This window comes from Leuresthes tenuis, unplaced genomic scaffold (genome assembly GCF_036924035.1).
Source record: "Leuresthes tenuis unplaced genomic scaffold, fLeuTen1.0.hap1 SCAF_4, whole genome shotgun sequence".
NCBI lineage: Eukaryota > Metazoa > Chordata > Actinopteri > Atheriniformes > Atherinopsidae > Leuresthes > Leuresthes tenuis.
Genome location: NW_027325358.1, coordinates 19840530 through 19855681, shown reverse-complemented (window position 1 = coordinate 19855681; position 15152 = coordinate 19840530). Strand labels below are relative to the sequence as shown.

General features: G+C 40.6%; 1 protein-coding gene across 1 annotated transcript; it reads left to right on the top strand.

Annotated features, from left to right (window-relative positions):
* The first annotated feature begins 2455 nt into the window (after window positions 1-2455).
* Window positions 2456-8826, top strand: LOC140305936 (polyunsaturated fatty acid lipoxygenase ALOX15B-like). Its single transcript, XM_072384992.1, has 14 exons — window positions 2456-2619; window positions 2831-3035; window positions 3157-3238; window positions 3443-3565; window positions 3679-3782; window positions 5155-5321; window positions 5480-5623; window positions 5980-6183; window positions 6359-6445; window positions 6543-6712; window positions 7432-7553; window positions 7663-7763; window positions 8208-8378; window positions 8601-8826. Exons 1-14 carry the CDS (start codon window positions 2476-2478, stop codon window positions 8778-8780), a joined length of 2004 nt encoding a protein of 667 aa, XP_072241093.1. The 5' UTR covers window positions 2456-2475; the 3' UTR covers window positions 8781-8826.
* The last annotated feature ends 6326 nt before the right edge of the window (window positions 8827-15152 follow it).

Here is a 15152-nt window from a genome sequence, read left to right as displayed (position 1 = left end):
TTAATCTCAGTGTGATCATAATGTCATCTCAGTTTGCTCTCTGACAGTGTCGTTGTTGTCAATTATATCAATCCTATGTCTGTAGACAATGACTGATGACTTCTCTTGGACAGTTGGATTCCTTGGTAAACTTAAGTCTTATGGTTTGTACAGCATTATAATTTATCACCTGAATAGCAACTGACTTCAGCTTATCATCTGGAGTTTTTTGGACGAGTGGAGCCATCAAGTACTGCTGCTTTCCCATTGACGGTGTTTGCTTGCACTCCATCCAGATCGCTTGTAGTCACAGGAATATGTTGCCTTTCTGTTTGGATTTCATGGAAAATTGAGAAATGATATCTCTCACATACATAGCATACAGGCTTCTTCAGCTCCTCTGACCATGGAGGAAGATCGTGTCATCACTGATAATGTAGGATCACCATAGGATGGACTGTCCATTCCCCGTGCTTTTCCCCAAATCACAGTTGGGATGTTGACAAAATGTTTTGATTAGTTTAACTAAGAAAAAGCAAATGTCTAAAAAAGGAAAAAGAAAGAATCAGAAGCGGCTTACCTTAACGCGTCATCTTATTGTTTACTTGCATCTGTTCATTTCAGGTTCACTCTGATTAAACATAAGAGACTAAAAAAGAAAATAAATGTAAGTCAAATATTGATTATAAATACTAATAAGAGATATTTAACTAAAAGCAAAATTAGTTTATTTTACTGTATCGTCTGAACATTGAAATCAGTCTTTTCATCTCAGGTTCACTCTTTCGTACATTTGTATAAAACAACCGCAAGCCAAATGACTTATATTGTTTCATCATAGGTGCCAAAGTCTTGCATCAGGTTTCCACTGAATTTTAACATGTAAGAACTTGAATGAACAACTAAACAAAATCAAGATATCATGCAAATTCCACAATAACAGGAACTTCTATCTTATCTAACAGTATGTTTCATAACAGCATTTTCTGAGTCAGTCTGATGATTAGTATTTGATGAGGGTGTGTCAGAGAGGCAATTCAAAGTGCTTTACAACTACATAAAATCACAAGAAGACAAATAAAATCATTCCAAAAACATTTTTTAAAAAATCATTAATTAATTCAATTAAAAACAAAGAGTGCAGATAAGATACTTTCAGTTGTCATGTGCACCGCTAAATAGAACTGTTTTCAGCCTGGATTTAAACGTTGAGGCTTCTCTCACATCTTCTGGAAGACTGTTCCAGATTTTAGGAGCGTAAAACTGAAACACAGCCTCATCTTGTTTAGTCCTGACTCTAGGCACCAGCAGGAGACCCCTCCCTGAGGTTCTCAGAGTCCGAGTTGGTTCATATGGCTCCCACATGTCAGAGATGTACTTTGGCGCTAGACCATGAAGAGACACAAGCAGAACTGTTTTAAAGTCTATTCTCTGAGCATCAGGAAGCCGGTGCAGAGACCGAAGCACTGGACTAATATGGTCATATTTCCTGGTTCTAGTCAGGACTCGAGCAGCAGCATTCTGGATGCACTGCAGCTGTCTTACAGCCCATTTAGAGAGCCCAGTGAGCAGGCTGTTACAGTAGTCTAACCTACATCAGGGTTTCCACTTAATTTTGACATGTAAGAACTTGAATGAACAAGAAAACTCGGAAGGAAAAACACTCGGAAAAGTGGGAATGTCGATGGATCGACCTGTATTCATTCAACTGTTTGGAAAGACTTTGTCTGTTACTAGTTGCTTGGGCCCAGGCAGGTTATGTTAAGAATATAAATGTGTCAAATAAGTAATTGATTGAAGAAAAATATCAGAAAAAGTTAAAACTAGATTGAACGTAAACGACTAAAAAGGAAATAAATGTAAGTCAAATACTGATTATGAATACTAATAAAAGATATTAAAGTCTAATTTTAACATGTAAGAACTTGAATCACTCTCCTAATTGTTCAAACAATTATTGTGTAACATTTGTCATTTCTGATGAGCATCAACTGCTGGGAATTTGAACATTGAAAAGAAATGAGTTGATGTCATCATTTTCCTTTTATTTATTTATTTTTTATGACACTTTGATACAGTCAAAAGTATACTTTTGCCGCACAGGGACAATCATACATGCACACTCAAACCTGGGTTTGGCTGCTTTTCAGGTTCATACATTTCAACACTTCATCATTGAAGATGTCCATTGGTTCTGGAAGGTTACTCCCACAAAACCGTGTATTTAAAGAGACATCAGAGGTGTTGCACCAAGCCTGAAGATCTTCAGAGGAACTTCTTGGTCTCATCAGCAGAGGTAAGAGAGATGCTTGTTATAAGGATTTCAGTGAGCTGTGTTTGGATGGAAGTAGAGGATTGGAAACAGAGACATTAAATTTCTCATTATCAGACAGGAAATTCCGTTGCTTTAAACATCTTGGTTAATTGGCCTAATCTGTGCTGTTAATGTGTATTTTTATCTCCCCCATCAGGATTGATCAACTTTCAAGAGAGAAAATGGTGGATTACGAAGTGACTGTGATCACTGGAAGTCGCCTCTATTCCTTTACCTATGACTATATCTACATTAAGCTGGTGGGCACAGATGGGGAAAGTGACCGCACCTGCTTCAATACAACAAAAGCATTCGTCAGTGGAGCTGTAAGTCTGGAAGATCAAGCTCAATCTTCAAATGTTTCAAATGTTTCCTCAGTCTTGCCTCACACGAACATTCATTAGCTCAGTCTCATGTTTAGCAACAAGATATGTGCAGCATGAGCAAAAATTATCTGACTGTCACTGCTCAGCTCTCACTTTTTAAATATGCTTCATGTCTTGTAGTGTTTTCTAACAATGCTTTCACTATGTTTAGGTATCATATTTTACTGTGTCCTGCCCCACTTCCATTGGAAAACTGGTGCTGATTGAACTGGACAAACAGCCTCTCCTGCTGTTTCCAGAAGACTCTTGGTTTCCTGCCAAAGTGGAAGTGAAATCCCCTGAGGGACGCACCTACAACTTTCCCATCTACCGCTGGATCACTGACAGTGAGGTGTACCGCTTCAGAGAGGGAACAGGTTTGTGAAACTGTGCCTGTCATAAAAAAAGTGTACATTAAAAAAAAGAACAGGTTCTGTAAATCGGGTAAATTCATCTTAACACATTTGACTTACTGACACTTTTAAACCTTTGTTTCAGCTCTGAGAGTCTTTGAAGATGACCATCATCTTGGCAGATACAGTCGGGAACAAGAGCTTCAGGAGCGTAAAGAAGACTATCGGTGAGAGCTTTTACACTTTTCAGTGTATTGCACCCAGAGACTAACAAGAACACAAACCTGCTCAACCCTGGTTGGAGTAGGTTAGCGTTTACATGACACTGTTAAAATGCTAGGATTTATTCAAATACTTTCAACTATAAAATATCTAAAAGAATCCAAGTGATTTATGATTGCATACTCAGACACCTTCTTTACTCTTCTCAGCTGGGATGAGTACAAGGAGGGAATGCCACATAACATGAAGGTAGATGACCCTCTTTCGCTGCCTTGTGAGGTCCGTTTTTCCTTCACCAAGACCACAGAGTTTTTGTACACTGGAGCCACAGGGTGAAGTCATTATATTCTCTCCTATATCTTTCTACTTATTCATCTTTTTACTTACCTATATTATTCAAAGTGTCACATTAAAGTTACTGTTTTTCTTTTTCAAAATTTTCCAGACTGGCAGAGCTGAAGCTGAAGGGTTTGGCTGATTGTAAGAACAATTGGACCAGCTTGGATGGCATTGATCGGGTGTTTTGCTGTAAACGGACTGACATATCAGGTACAGTACAATTATTGCAGGTTAGCTAAGGACACACAGTCATTCTGGCTGTGACAAGTTATGGTGTGTTTTCATACATTACACATCAGAAAAAACCTGGGCATCCGCTGTGTAATTTAATGCAGTTAATGGAAACATTATAAAGATATTCCTCTAGTGATACCAAAAAACTCTCTTGCTCGATATATAGATATAGATAGTTACTCTATTGTTGTGTTGAAAACACACTTTATCCACACATTGTGGGTTGTCTGAAATACAGAACACAAGCGTCCAGCTATAAAAAAAACTCTGTTAACAATATGTACGGCATAATGCCTCCATCATCGTGGCATTTGATGGACGGAGATTTACAATTTGTGGCTCACTATGACCACTGCTTGGGACATTGGGAGATGACCAAATGTTGCTCCATTCTCGTCTTTCTGTACTGACGGAGCCCAGTAAGCCTGCAGGCTGCTCTCACAATGTGCCCCATCACCGACATGATCTGGGGAGTTTCCAGCCCGGCGTCAGAGAGACGTCCGACCGACAGCATGCTCCGGAGACTGTGGTTGCATAAAACAGTCATCGAGAGTAGGGGTTGTCCATGTCTTTGTCAGCCAGGAAGTCTCTTAGTGTTTTAACTGCCCATGTCGTGGTTTTTTTTGTGTTTATCCTTTAATATGTGCAATTCCTCCGGTGTCAACTCCTTGTGTTGCTTCTTCCTTTTATTTTCTTTTCATATTCTCTTCTCTCTTTTTCTTCTGCTGCATCCCAGTCTCCAAAGCTATCAAATTTAGCAGATAAGTTTAAAAAAAAGATGAAATCACTCATGTTTTTGTCTGTCTTGCCGTTGTGATAAATAAACTAAGAAATAACGCTGAGTCTCCGTTGACATGGTAACCAACGAGCGTTTGATTCAACGCAATAGTTTAGAACTGTCATCAGACAATTTGATCGGAATGTCTTTCCTAGATGTAAATTAACACTTTTTAACCTACACCCTCCAGACAATCAGAATCGAGTGTTCACCCAGACCATGGTATAAAATAATATAATAACAATGTTAATCTTTTAAGGAGTAAAAGAAAAAAAACTTCTTAGAAGAGTTTAACACTTGTTGGTGACTTTAAACACCCAAATGCATGACCCCAAGAACAAACAAATAATTATAATGATAATATTTCGATAATAACTCACCTTAAAAAAATGTATGAGATATCTAAAGACAAAAACATGTTGAGGTTCTATGGTATTCCTTTTTTGTCTTTTTCAATTGATGACAGAAATAAATTATCCAGATTTGGACGGGTAACAGTTAAATGTGTGTAAGTGGTAGAGCAGGTTTTTGCTTAATGCAAACTAAAATCACATCTTATTCCTTTTACAGACTACGTCCAAGAACATTGGAAGGAGGACGCTTTCTTTGGCTACCAGTTTCTAAATGGTACCAATCCAATGTTGATCCGACGTTGTACGACCCTGCCCAGTAACTTTCCTGTCACCGATTGTATGGTCTTCCTCCATGGTGGATGCAGTTTGGCTGGTGAAATGAAGGTGACATCTCATACTGAAATGCAGTGGACTGCAACTTTCTTTGCATCTAGTTGATGCTTTAAATGTATGCTTTGCTAAATGAATGTGCTCATGTTCCAAATCCAGATGCTATGTATGTGAGAAAGATCATTTCTCAATTTTCTACAAAATTCAAACAGAAAGGCAACATATTCCTGTGTGACTACAAGCATCTGGAAGGAGTGCGAGCAAACATCATCAATGGAAAGCAGCAGTACTTGATGGCTCCACTCGTCCTGCTTCAAAAAACTCCAGATGATAAGCTGATGCCAATTGCTATCCAGGTGAGACTAACACTCAGAGAAAGTACACTGTGGCTATTACTGATTCAGATTTATTATTGTCAAAAATATTCTAGAAGAGAAATAAATTACAACAGTCAGAAAGCAAACTGAGATGGCATGAAGTTCACACTGAGATGAAGCAACATGTAACGTTGTATCACTGCAACTGTCAATTTGTCAACTTTACACACACACACAATGATGTGTGTAGGAAAGTAGGACTGATGTTCTGAAGCTGACTCAGTAGAAATTCCTTAGAAAGGATGGAGGCAGTACCAAACATAAGCTTACAATAATAAAGGCAAACACACAACAATATGTATGAATGACCAACATGTTCCCTCCTTGTCTTGCAGCTGAAGCAGAAACCAGCAGAGGACAACCCGATCTTCTTCCCTACGGATTCTGAGTATGACTGGCTGCTGGCAAAGATTTTTGTGAGAAGTGCAGATTTCAGTGAGCATCAGCTCAATGTTCACCTGCTGCGCACTCACCTGCTGGCTGAAGTCTTTGCAGTCTCACTGCTGCGCAACCTGCCCATGGTGCACCCTCTCTACAAGGTAACTGAAGATGATGAACCGTCATGTCTCGCTATGCAAGTATTAGCAAATATTTCACGCTGCTGCATGGTGTAGAAGCTGAAGATTTCAGTCATGGTAAAACCACAAAGCAAAAACAAAGAGCACAAGGAATAACAACTCGCTGTGTTGCTAACAGAGTTCTCTCTTTCCTCAGCTTCTCATACCTCACACCCGCTACACCATACAGATCAACTTCTTGGCCCGAAGGACGCTGATATCAAAGAATGGTGTTTTCACTCAGGTAGGAGAAACTTCCTAGACAATACTCAACTTTGTTTTTTGCTTTTTCATTATGACAGAAAGTATTTGTCTTTTAATGCAATGTGACTATTCTTTAGTTTGCAGCCTCTGGTGGAAAGGGTTTGGGCACCATTCTGAGGAATTCATTGTCCTCGGTGACATACAGGTCCCTCTGTATCCCTGAGGACATTGCTGACCGTGGGCTGGAGGATGTGCCAAACTTCTACTACAGGGATGATGGACTCAGGCTTTGGGATATCATCCACAGGTACTACAGATATCTTCCATTTTGTGTTGCATATTAGACATTTATGATAGCAAAGACATATCATAGATACTTTATCATGCTAAATTTCCAAACATTCACTCGGATTAGTTGAAATAAGTATATAACTAACCCTTTATCTATGACTAAGGAAAAGAAAAAATATATAGAATAGTTTGCTCTCACCACATTGAATACAAGAACGATCTGATTCTGACCCAACACACAGTGAGCATCTGACTCCTCAGGCATAATCTACATAAGCCACTCTACATTGAACATAAGTTATCAGCAGTGCATATAATTGCACTAAATATATCGAATACAGTTCAGAGTCCTGATCAACTATAAAATATAATTGTAATTGCAGATGGTTATTACTGTCTCTGACTGAAGTGGTCCAGAGTGAACATCATTAAACCTTAAGTTCATGTTGTTGTGTTGTTAAAAATGTTTTGATCTCATGTTTATGTTCATATTTCATTATTTCTACATTTACAGGGATCGAGGCTCACAAATTTAAATTACACTCAATCCAGTATCTGTTTTGCATCTTACCCTGTGTTATTACTCTTCTATAACTTTCAACAAAAGTAAAATGCAAAATATTTAATATATTTAGCCATATGAATTTTTTAACACATTACTTACTATTTAGACAATGATGGCATCTACCACAAATGTGAAATGTATTTTACAAAATGTTTCCATATCTCTCAAAGGTTTGTGAAGGGAATCCTCGGCTACTACTACAAGAATGATTGTGAAGTCAAGCAAGACTCCGAACTCCAGAAGTGGATTTCCGACATTTTCGAACATGGATTTCTTTCCAAAAAAAGCTCAGGTGGGTGTATAAGAAAATCTTAAACTAAAGCTTTGTGAATGTATTAAGAATTTGTTCTTTTTTGTTTGAATGTTGTTGAATAATAAAGTTTATTCTTTCTCATTTCCAGGAATTCCACAGAGATTTTCCACTGTGGCTGAGCTCATACAGTTTGTTACCATGGTGATCTTCACTGGCTCAGCCCAACATGCTGCGGTGAACACTGGACAGGTACAGAGATATGTATTTTTAAGAGACAAAAAACATGCAATGCTGGACTCTTATTCTGGTCTGATTCATAGTGAGGATAATATTTTCTGTGATGTGAGTTTACTGTGCCAACATGCAAGCAGTTTACAAGTAGCGTTAAACAGTATAGTTGATTAAAGTAGAGATTCCATTTGTTTTGCAGGCAAGATGAAAAGTCAGTGGATCATGAAATAAGTTTATTGCCAGATTTCATCAGTTGTGAATCTTTATTTGGAAAAGATTTCAGATCAAAACATCCAGTTGTTAAAACATTTTCACCTGGACCAAGCTTGGCTGACTCACCAAGAGAGGTCAATCACATGTGATTGAGAGGATGCTACTAAAGTTAAACATAGCCGACTGTTTGGACATTGAAGAGCGAAAAAGGATCAATAACATCTGGTATTTCTCATTTATTTACTGCAGTATGACTATGGTGCCTGGATGCCAAACACCCCCAGTTCTCTGCAACTTCCCCCACCAACCACGAAGGGGAAAGCGACTGAAGCCACGATGCTCAACACTTTGCCGGACATCAGTACAACAGTTAATGGCATGTCCGCAGTATGGCTGCTCAGCAAGCAGTCCAGCGACTTCGTAAGTGTGCAAAACCTCGAGACAAATTACACTGTAACATTTACTGTCTGTACAAGTTGTATCAAGAACACAAACAAAATAAAAGCTTTTAGAGCTGCTAAAGGTACACTGCTTACCCTTAATAGCTCTACATTATAATGCAAAGAGCCTGTTTGGTAAATATTGTAATGTTAAAAAAGAAAAAAAAAACGAAAGAAATAAACATGTCACTCACCTCATCAGGTCCCTCTTGGCCAGTACCCTGAAGACCACTTCAATGCGGAGACTCCCCTTCGGGTTATAATGGACTTCCAAAAAGAGCTCAAGATGTTGAGTGCAAACATCAAGGCCAGAAACAAAGATCTGGAAGTGCCATACACATACCTGGATCCAGAGGAGGTGGAAAATAGTGTGGCTATATAAGCACGGCAGGGTGGGACCAGCATAACTGATTTAATCTAATCATTGATCACTATAAAGAGTTTTTTGTGATCTGTGCTTTAAAACCTATTTTCAAAGGACTAGCAGGGGGTGAGTCCCACGGTCACAGAAAGAAACAAATTTGTACACAAGTAAATGGGAAATGACTGCTTCTTTCTTGATTTACAAGTTCAACATTTTCTGAAAGAACTTTATGGTCTCACACATAGTTAAATATGTTTTACTACGTCAGAATGTTCACTTGTTGGATTAAATAGTTATGTGTCATTTCTGTGATTTCTTTTAATTTTTCTTAGCTGGGGTCTTTCTGTGTGGGGTTTAGACCAGTGATTTAGAATTGACTTGTTTGTCTGTGTTAACACTGCGATAGACTGGTGAAATGTCCATGGTGTGCCCTTCCTTTCCCCAGTACCCCAACAACTTGCATGTCTCTAAATTGTTTCAATATGTTTTACTGAAGTAAAGTTAAATGTCTTGGGTCTGTGAATTTATGGGTGTGTTTTTTTAAAAGGTGCATTATTGAGGCAGAACATAATGAGACATTACTGCCACTGTGGGTGCAGAATTGTTTTCAAAGGTAGAGACAAGAAGGTAGAAAAATGTAGAAAAGGTAGAAAAACTTTTTTCAAAATACAATGATTGTACCTTGGATTAGACAAACAAGCAGTCTCTTCTCCATGCTGTTCCTTGTAAGGACCTTGTGTGCATTGCGTCTCACTAAATTGGTTCAATGTATTTTGCTGAATAAAAGTAAATGTCTTGGGTGTATGAATTTATGAGTGTGTTTTTTTAAAAGGTGCATTATTGAGGCAGAACATAATGAGACATTACTGCCACTGTGGGTGCAGAATTGTTTTCAAAGATAGAGACAAGAAGGTAGAAAAATGTAGAAAAGGTAGAAAAACATTTTTCAAAATACAATGATTGTACCTTGGATTAGACAAACAAGCAGTCTCTTCTCCATGCTTGTAAGCACCCTGAGTGTTATCACATGCCTCAAATGTTTTCTTCACCAAAGAGGTGGTGTTTGCTGACTAGGATAGAGCTTCTTATAGGAGAACAACAAGGAATTAAAAGGACTCCACACACTGAACACACTCCTGGTGAATGTAGAGTAAGGCTGGGTCTCAGCCACACCATTTCCTGTAATCCAATATCAGTTTTTTGGCTATAATGGTGTTTAAAACAGGTTTTTTGCTGAGCACTGAGCTGATAGTCTCTATATCTCATCTTTATATGCTGATTCTCTCCAACTGAAATGAGCCTGGTAACAGTTGAAAAGACATGGCCTCAGAACACAACCTTGAGGAGCTCCAGTGTTCAGAGTAATGGATGAAAATGTGTGGGGGCCAAGTCTGATATTCTGTGAGTGATTTCTCAAAAAGTCCTTGATCCAGGTACAGATATTTAAGCCCAAGTGCAGCAGTTTACCAACCAGAATATCTGGGATGATGGTATTAAAGACACAGCAAAAGTCGATGAACACCATCCTCAATATTTACAATATTATAAAACAATCTAATAAGATATATATTAGATGTAAGTACATTAGCTGTATATTAGAACAATAATAACAACAACAACAACAATAACAATAATAAATGAATGCATAAATTAATAAATAACTTTGAGAAACATATGTCAGCTGTCACTGTTAAAAAGCCTTTTGGCTGTGGGGACAAAGGACCTCCTGAATCTTTCAGTTCTGCAGTGCAGTGAGATGAGTCTCTCACTGCAGCTGCTCCTCTGTCCTGCCAGGATGCTTTGGATAGGATGTTTATTGTTCTCCAAAACAGAATAAAATTTCCTGCTCATCCGTTGCTCCACCATAGCACTGAGAGGGTCTAGCCTTCTGCCTTCTACAGAACTGGCCTTTTTCACCAGTTTGTCCAGGCGCCTACAGTTTTTGCCTGTAGTGGAACTCCCCCAGCAGACAACAGCATATAACAGTGCACTCTCATTGACAGTGTGATGAAACATGCACATCATGTCACTGCTGACAATGAAGCACCTGAACCGTCTCAGGAAGAAGAGATGGCCCTGGCCCCTCCAATACACTGATGATGCAAAGGCACTCTGTAAAATATTGAACTGTTCGGTCCGCTATACACGGCACAATACACCCTTATGGACCAAGGGTTTTCAGTTTAGCAATTCATTTTGCACCAACACTTTACTGGCCACTCTGTGTGCCTGTTAAAAGGTTAAAAGTCTTCCACGCGAGACGCGAGTTAATGTCCAATCACTGTTGTACCTCCACCCACCCCCTGTGCAGCTTGTACATGGAAGCGGAAAAAAATAAAACAAAGCTGTTGAGAGCAGTGGTGGAATAGCCATCGGGAGTGCCAGGACATTTCCTGGTGACCTGGCTGCCGAACTGGCCCACTCTGCGATTGCTGATGGTCGGTGGGCCGTCTAGTGGGGGCTGGTCTCTGGGCTGGATGGCTGGATGGCTGTGTCTAGCAGCGGAGTAATGTTCCCTTAGTTAGACTAATTTACATTGCAGCGTGCATTGAGAGGGCAGGGACTGTAACATGGGTTACCTGTATCGTTGCACCCCTACTATACTTCTATATTGGCAGACCACTCAAGTTTATTGTCCAGTACCACCCCCAGGTATTTGCAGGTCTGAACAGTCTCTATCTTCCCTCCATCAATGCAAAATGACTGGTATGGAGTTTTAGATCTGCTGAAGTCCATGACCAGCTCTTTGGTCTTGGTAGTGTTCATGGGAAGACAGTTCTTTTTGGTCCAGCCATTGAAGGACCCCACAAGGTCCCTGTACTCCTTCTCCTGTGCACCACGCATGCATTCCACAACAGCCGTATCATTAGAATACTTTATGTGGCAGGACTCCGAGTTGTACCTGAAATCCGATGTGTACAGGGTGAGAAGAAAAGGAGCCAAAACAGTACCCTGCGGAGTCCGAGTACGGCATTTCCAGTGTTCCAGAAACACATCTCCCCATCCTGACATACTGTGGTCTGGCAGTCAGAAAGTCTATAATCCACAATGTCAGGGAGGGGGCCACACCCATAACTAAAAGCTTGTCTTTCAGTATGGGAGGCCATATGGTGTTGAAGGTACTGGATAAGCCAAAGAACATGATTCTTACATATGAACCAGGCACATTCAGATAAGAATATTATCTGAATGTGCCTACAGCATCACTTCAGAGAGTGATGCTGTAGTGTCGCGAGATTGTGTGAGACTATCGGCAGATTCAAACAAGGCGCGCCTCAAATAGAGCAAACAATATATTAAGATTATAATTACGCCAATAACTACTGTTTAAATAAATATATTATCGGGTGAAACAAAAACAAAACACTGGAGTACAGTGAAGAAAGCCTGGAGAGCCTCACGGATTTCATCGACGAGTGTTTTGACAGGATCGTCATGGGGAAAACTAACCAAACCCCATCTGCTAGCAGCAAGGCTTCAACCTCAAAGAGAAGTCGTAATGAAGAGTCACCCGGAGCGACATCTCCAGCTGGTAATGATTCTACGGACATTTTGACATCAATAGATAAGAAACTATCCAGCTTCGACGCCCGTATGTCTCTGTTAGAGATTCTACACAGAGAGTTCCAGGCATCACGGGAGTCGTTGGAGTTCAGCCAGCAACAGGTGCAGACGCTGGCTGCAGAAAACGCAGCCCTCAGAGGATCGGTGAAATCACTCACCGAAGGAATGAGCCGGATCTCTGATGAGAACAAGAGGATGAAAGAATCAATTATTGATCTCCAGGCTCGTAGTATGAGGGACAATCTGGTGTTTTCTGGAATCCCGGAGCAGGCAGACGAGGATCCTGAACTCGCAGTGAAAAACTTTATCCAAAATCAACTGAAACTTCCAGTAGATGCAGTGAAAAACATTACTTTTCACCGAGTCCACCACCTGGGAGGGAAGAGACCTGATGCCCGCCGACCGAGACCGATTGTGGCCAAGTTCGAGCATTTCCAACAGAAGGTCCAGGGGCCTCATGTACAAAGGGTACGTACGCACAAAAAAGTGACGTACACACTTTTTCACGTCAACTATCAGATATATCAAAAGCGAAATGACCGTGGAAATGTGCGGTGCCTCACGCAAATTTCAGGGCTGTCGTACGCACTTTTCTACAGCGGTTGTTTCTTTGGCGACACTTACAGGTGATGTTGGGAAATTGTTATAATGAATAAATTTAAACACAATTTGTCCTCAGACTGAGTGATGTGCACATCTGAGACACATGAACAATTAATACACGTGTCTGCAAGTACACAAGTGGATATAAAAGCATGCGCAAAGTGTTGCAGTGCATACCTTTAAAACAATGGCTGCTTTAGCGGTATTAGAAGAATACCGCAAATAGAAAATAGCATGTTTTTAAGAGAATGAGAGGATTTGCTGGCACCTGATGACAACTGGCTCATCAGCCGTTTTGAGAGCAATCCTCCTGGAACTGTGCGCAGAGCTGCTGCCGGCGCGCAACACAGCGAGGAGCCATGCGCTGCTTGTGCCACAGGTGATGACCACACGGGGGTTCCTAGCAACCGGGGCATTCCAGAGGGAGCTGGCCAACCGATTGGGACTGTGCCAGTCGACCCTGAGCCGAGCCATGCCAACCTGAGTGGGAGGAATTATCTGCATCTCAGCACATACATCAAATTCCCACAATACAGTTGAACAGGCCTACATTGAAGCGCAATTTGAAGCGAGAGCTGGTTTTCCTAATATAATTGGAGCTGGTTCAACGCACGATTCATACATTCAGTAACGGAATTGTTGGGAACAGACTACAAGCTGGCACTGTGCGCGATGGGTGGCTTCTTGGTTTATTTGTGTAATTGTCCTAATATTATTCCCCGTGAAGTGGATTGAGCATGTGCGCCCCCAATTTCTATCCCGTCTTCACAGCATCATAGTTGGTGGTTAAAGTTAGTAACTTGCTGTTTTTTGCTGGTTAAACAACAGCTTAAGATCTTTCTAACAAGCCCCTGACCGTCTCTATGTACAAATGTTAATAATCATGAGCGTAAAGTGTGAAATGTCTTAATCAGCCTCACCTTTTCCCCAGCGCACTTCTGCACTAGTTACTGTATCAACATGTTTGTTGTGAGTTACACACACTTCGGCAGTGGGCAGCCATTCTCCGCTTCACATCCACCTTAATATCGGACCACTTCTTTTTCACCTCTGCTTGTGTGCGCTTCTCAGACCCCACAGCATTAAAGGCCTCGCTCACGCTCTCCCACCCACTCCTCTTATGTTTGCTGCTTATATCGTTGGACAGCGTGCCAAAGAGCACATTTTCGCGGGCCTCCACATCAGAAAGTAGCACCTCCATCTCGATTTCCGTTAAGTTATTCTTTTTCCGTCTTACTCATTCTTGCAGGAATTGCAGGTGCAGGGCTAATTTAAATATGATTTGCATATTTAAGTAGGGGCGTGGACAGGGAGGAGTCGGGTACTCCGACATGTGTGCTCAATTCCACGTAGATTGGGATGTACAAAAGAAATGTGCTTGGATTCATGCGTGGGCACACATTGATACATCCGGACATTTTTGTACGTTGGAGGGCATTTTGGTTTGAGCGTACGCCATGTTTCAGTAGGAAATCCACGCAAGTCTTTGAACATGAGGCCCCAGGTGATCTGTATTTGTTAACTTGTATGAATCATTTCACTGTAGATGACATATAAGTAAGATGAAATAATCTATCCAATTCACAGTTTCCTATCAAGGCAAAATATATAGCTCACTGCCAGTCTCACCAGCACAGGATATATGCAGTTCATATTTGTTTATTTGGGTATGTTTTTTTGTTTTTGTTTTTCTTTTTTCTATCTCACACTTCCACTCTTTTGCACTGTTTTTCTATTCTGTCTTTCTTCCCCAACCCGCTGCGTTTCCACCTTAATAAGTAATGTTAACAAGCACGGCGCACATAGAGTTTTGAGCAGAGCACATAATCAAGTTCCACACAGCATCGACAGCGCAAGTACATATTGTAGCAAGCTCATACTGACAACTGAAACACCAACAATGGCATGTTCATGGAAGCATATATACACACACACGCACGGGATGCTTTTAGCAAGCATCCAGCACTCACTGCGTTAGTCTGAGCATGTCCACGCTGAGGTTTATCTCATGGAATGTGCATGGAGCTGGGTCCAGGGAGAAGAGATTAAAAATCTCCAATAAATTGAAGGATTTACAGGCGGACATTGTTTTATTACATGAGATTCATTTATCAAAGACTGTAGCTGATGTTCTCACCACAGCACAGTTTCCTCATGTGTACTCAGCCTGTTACAACTCCAGACAAAGAGGTGTAGCCATTCTGATAAATAGAAGAGTGAATT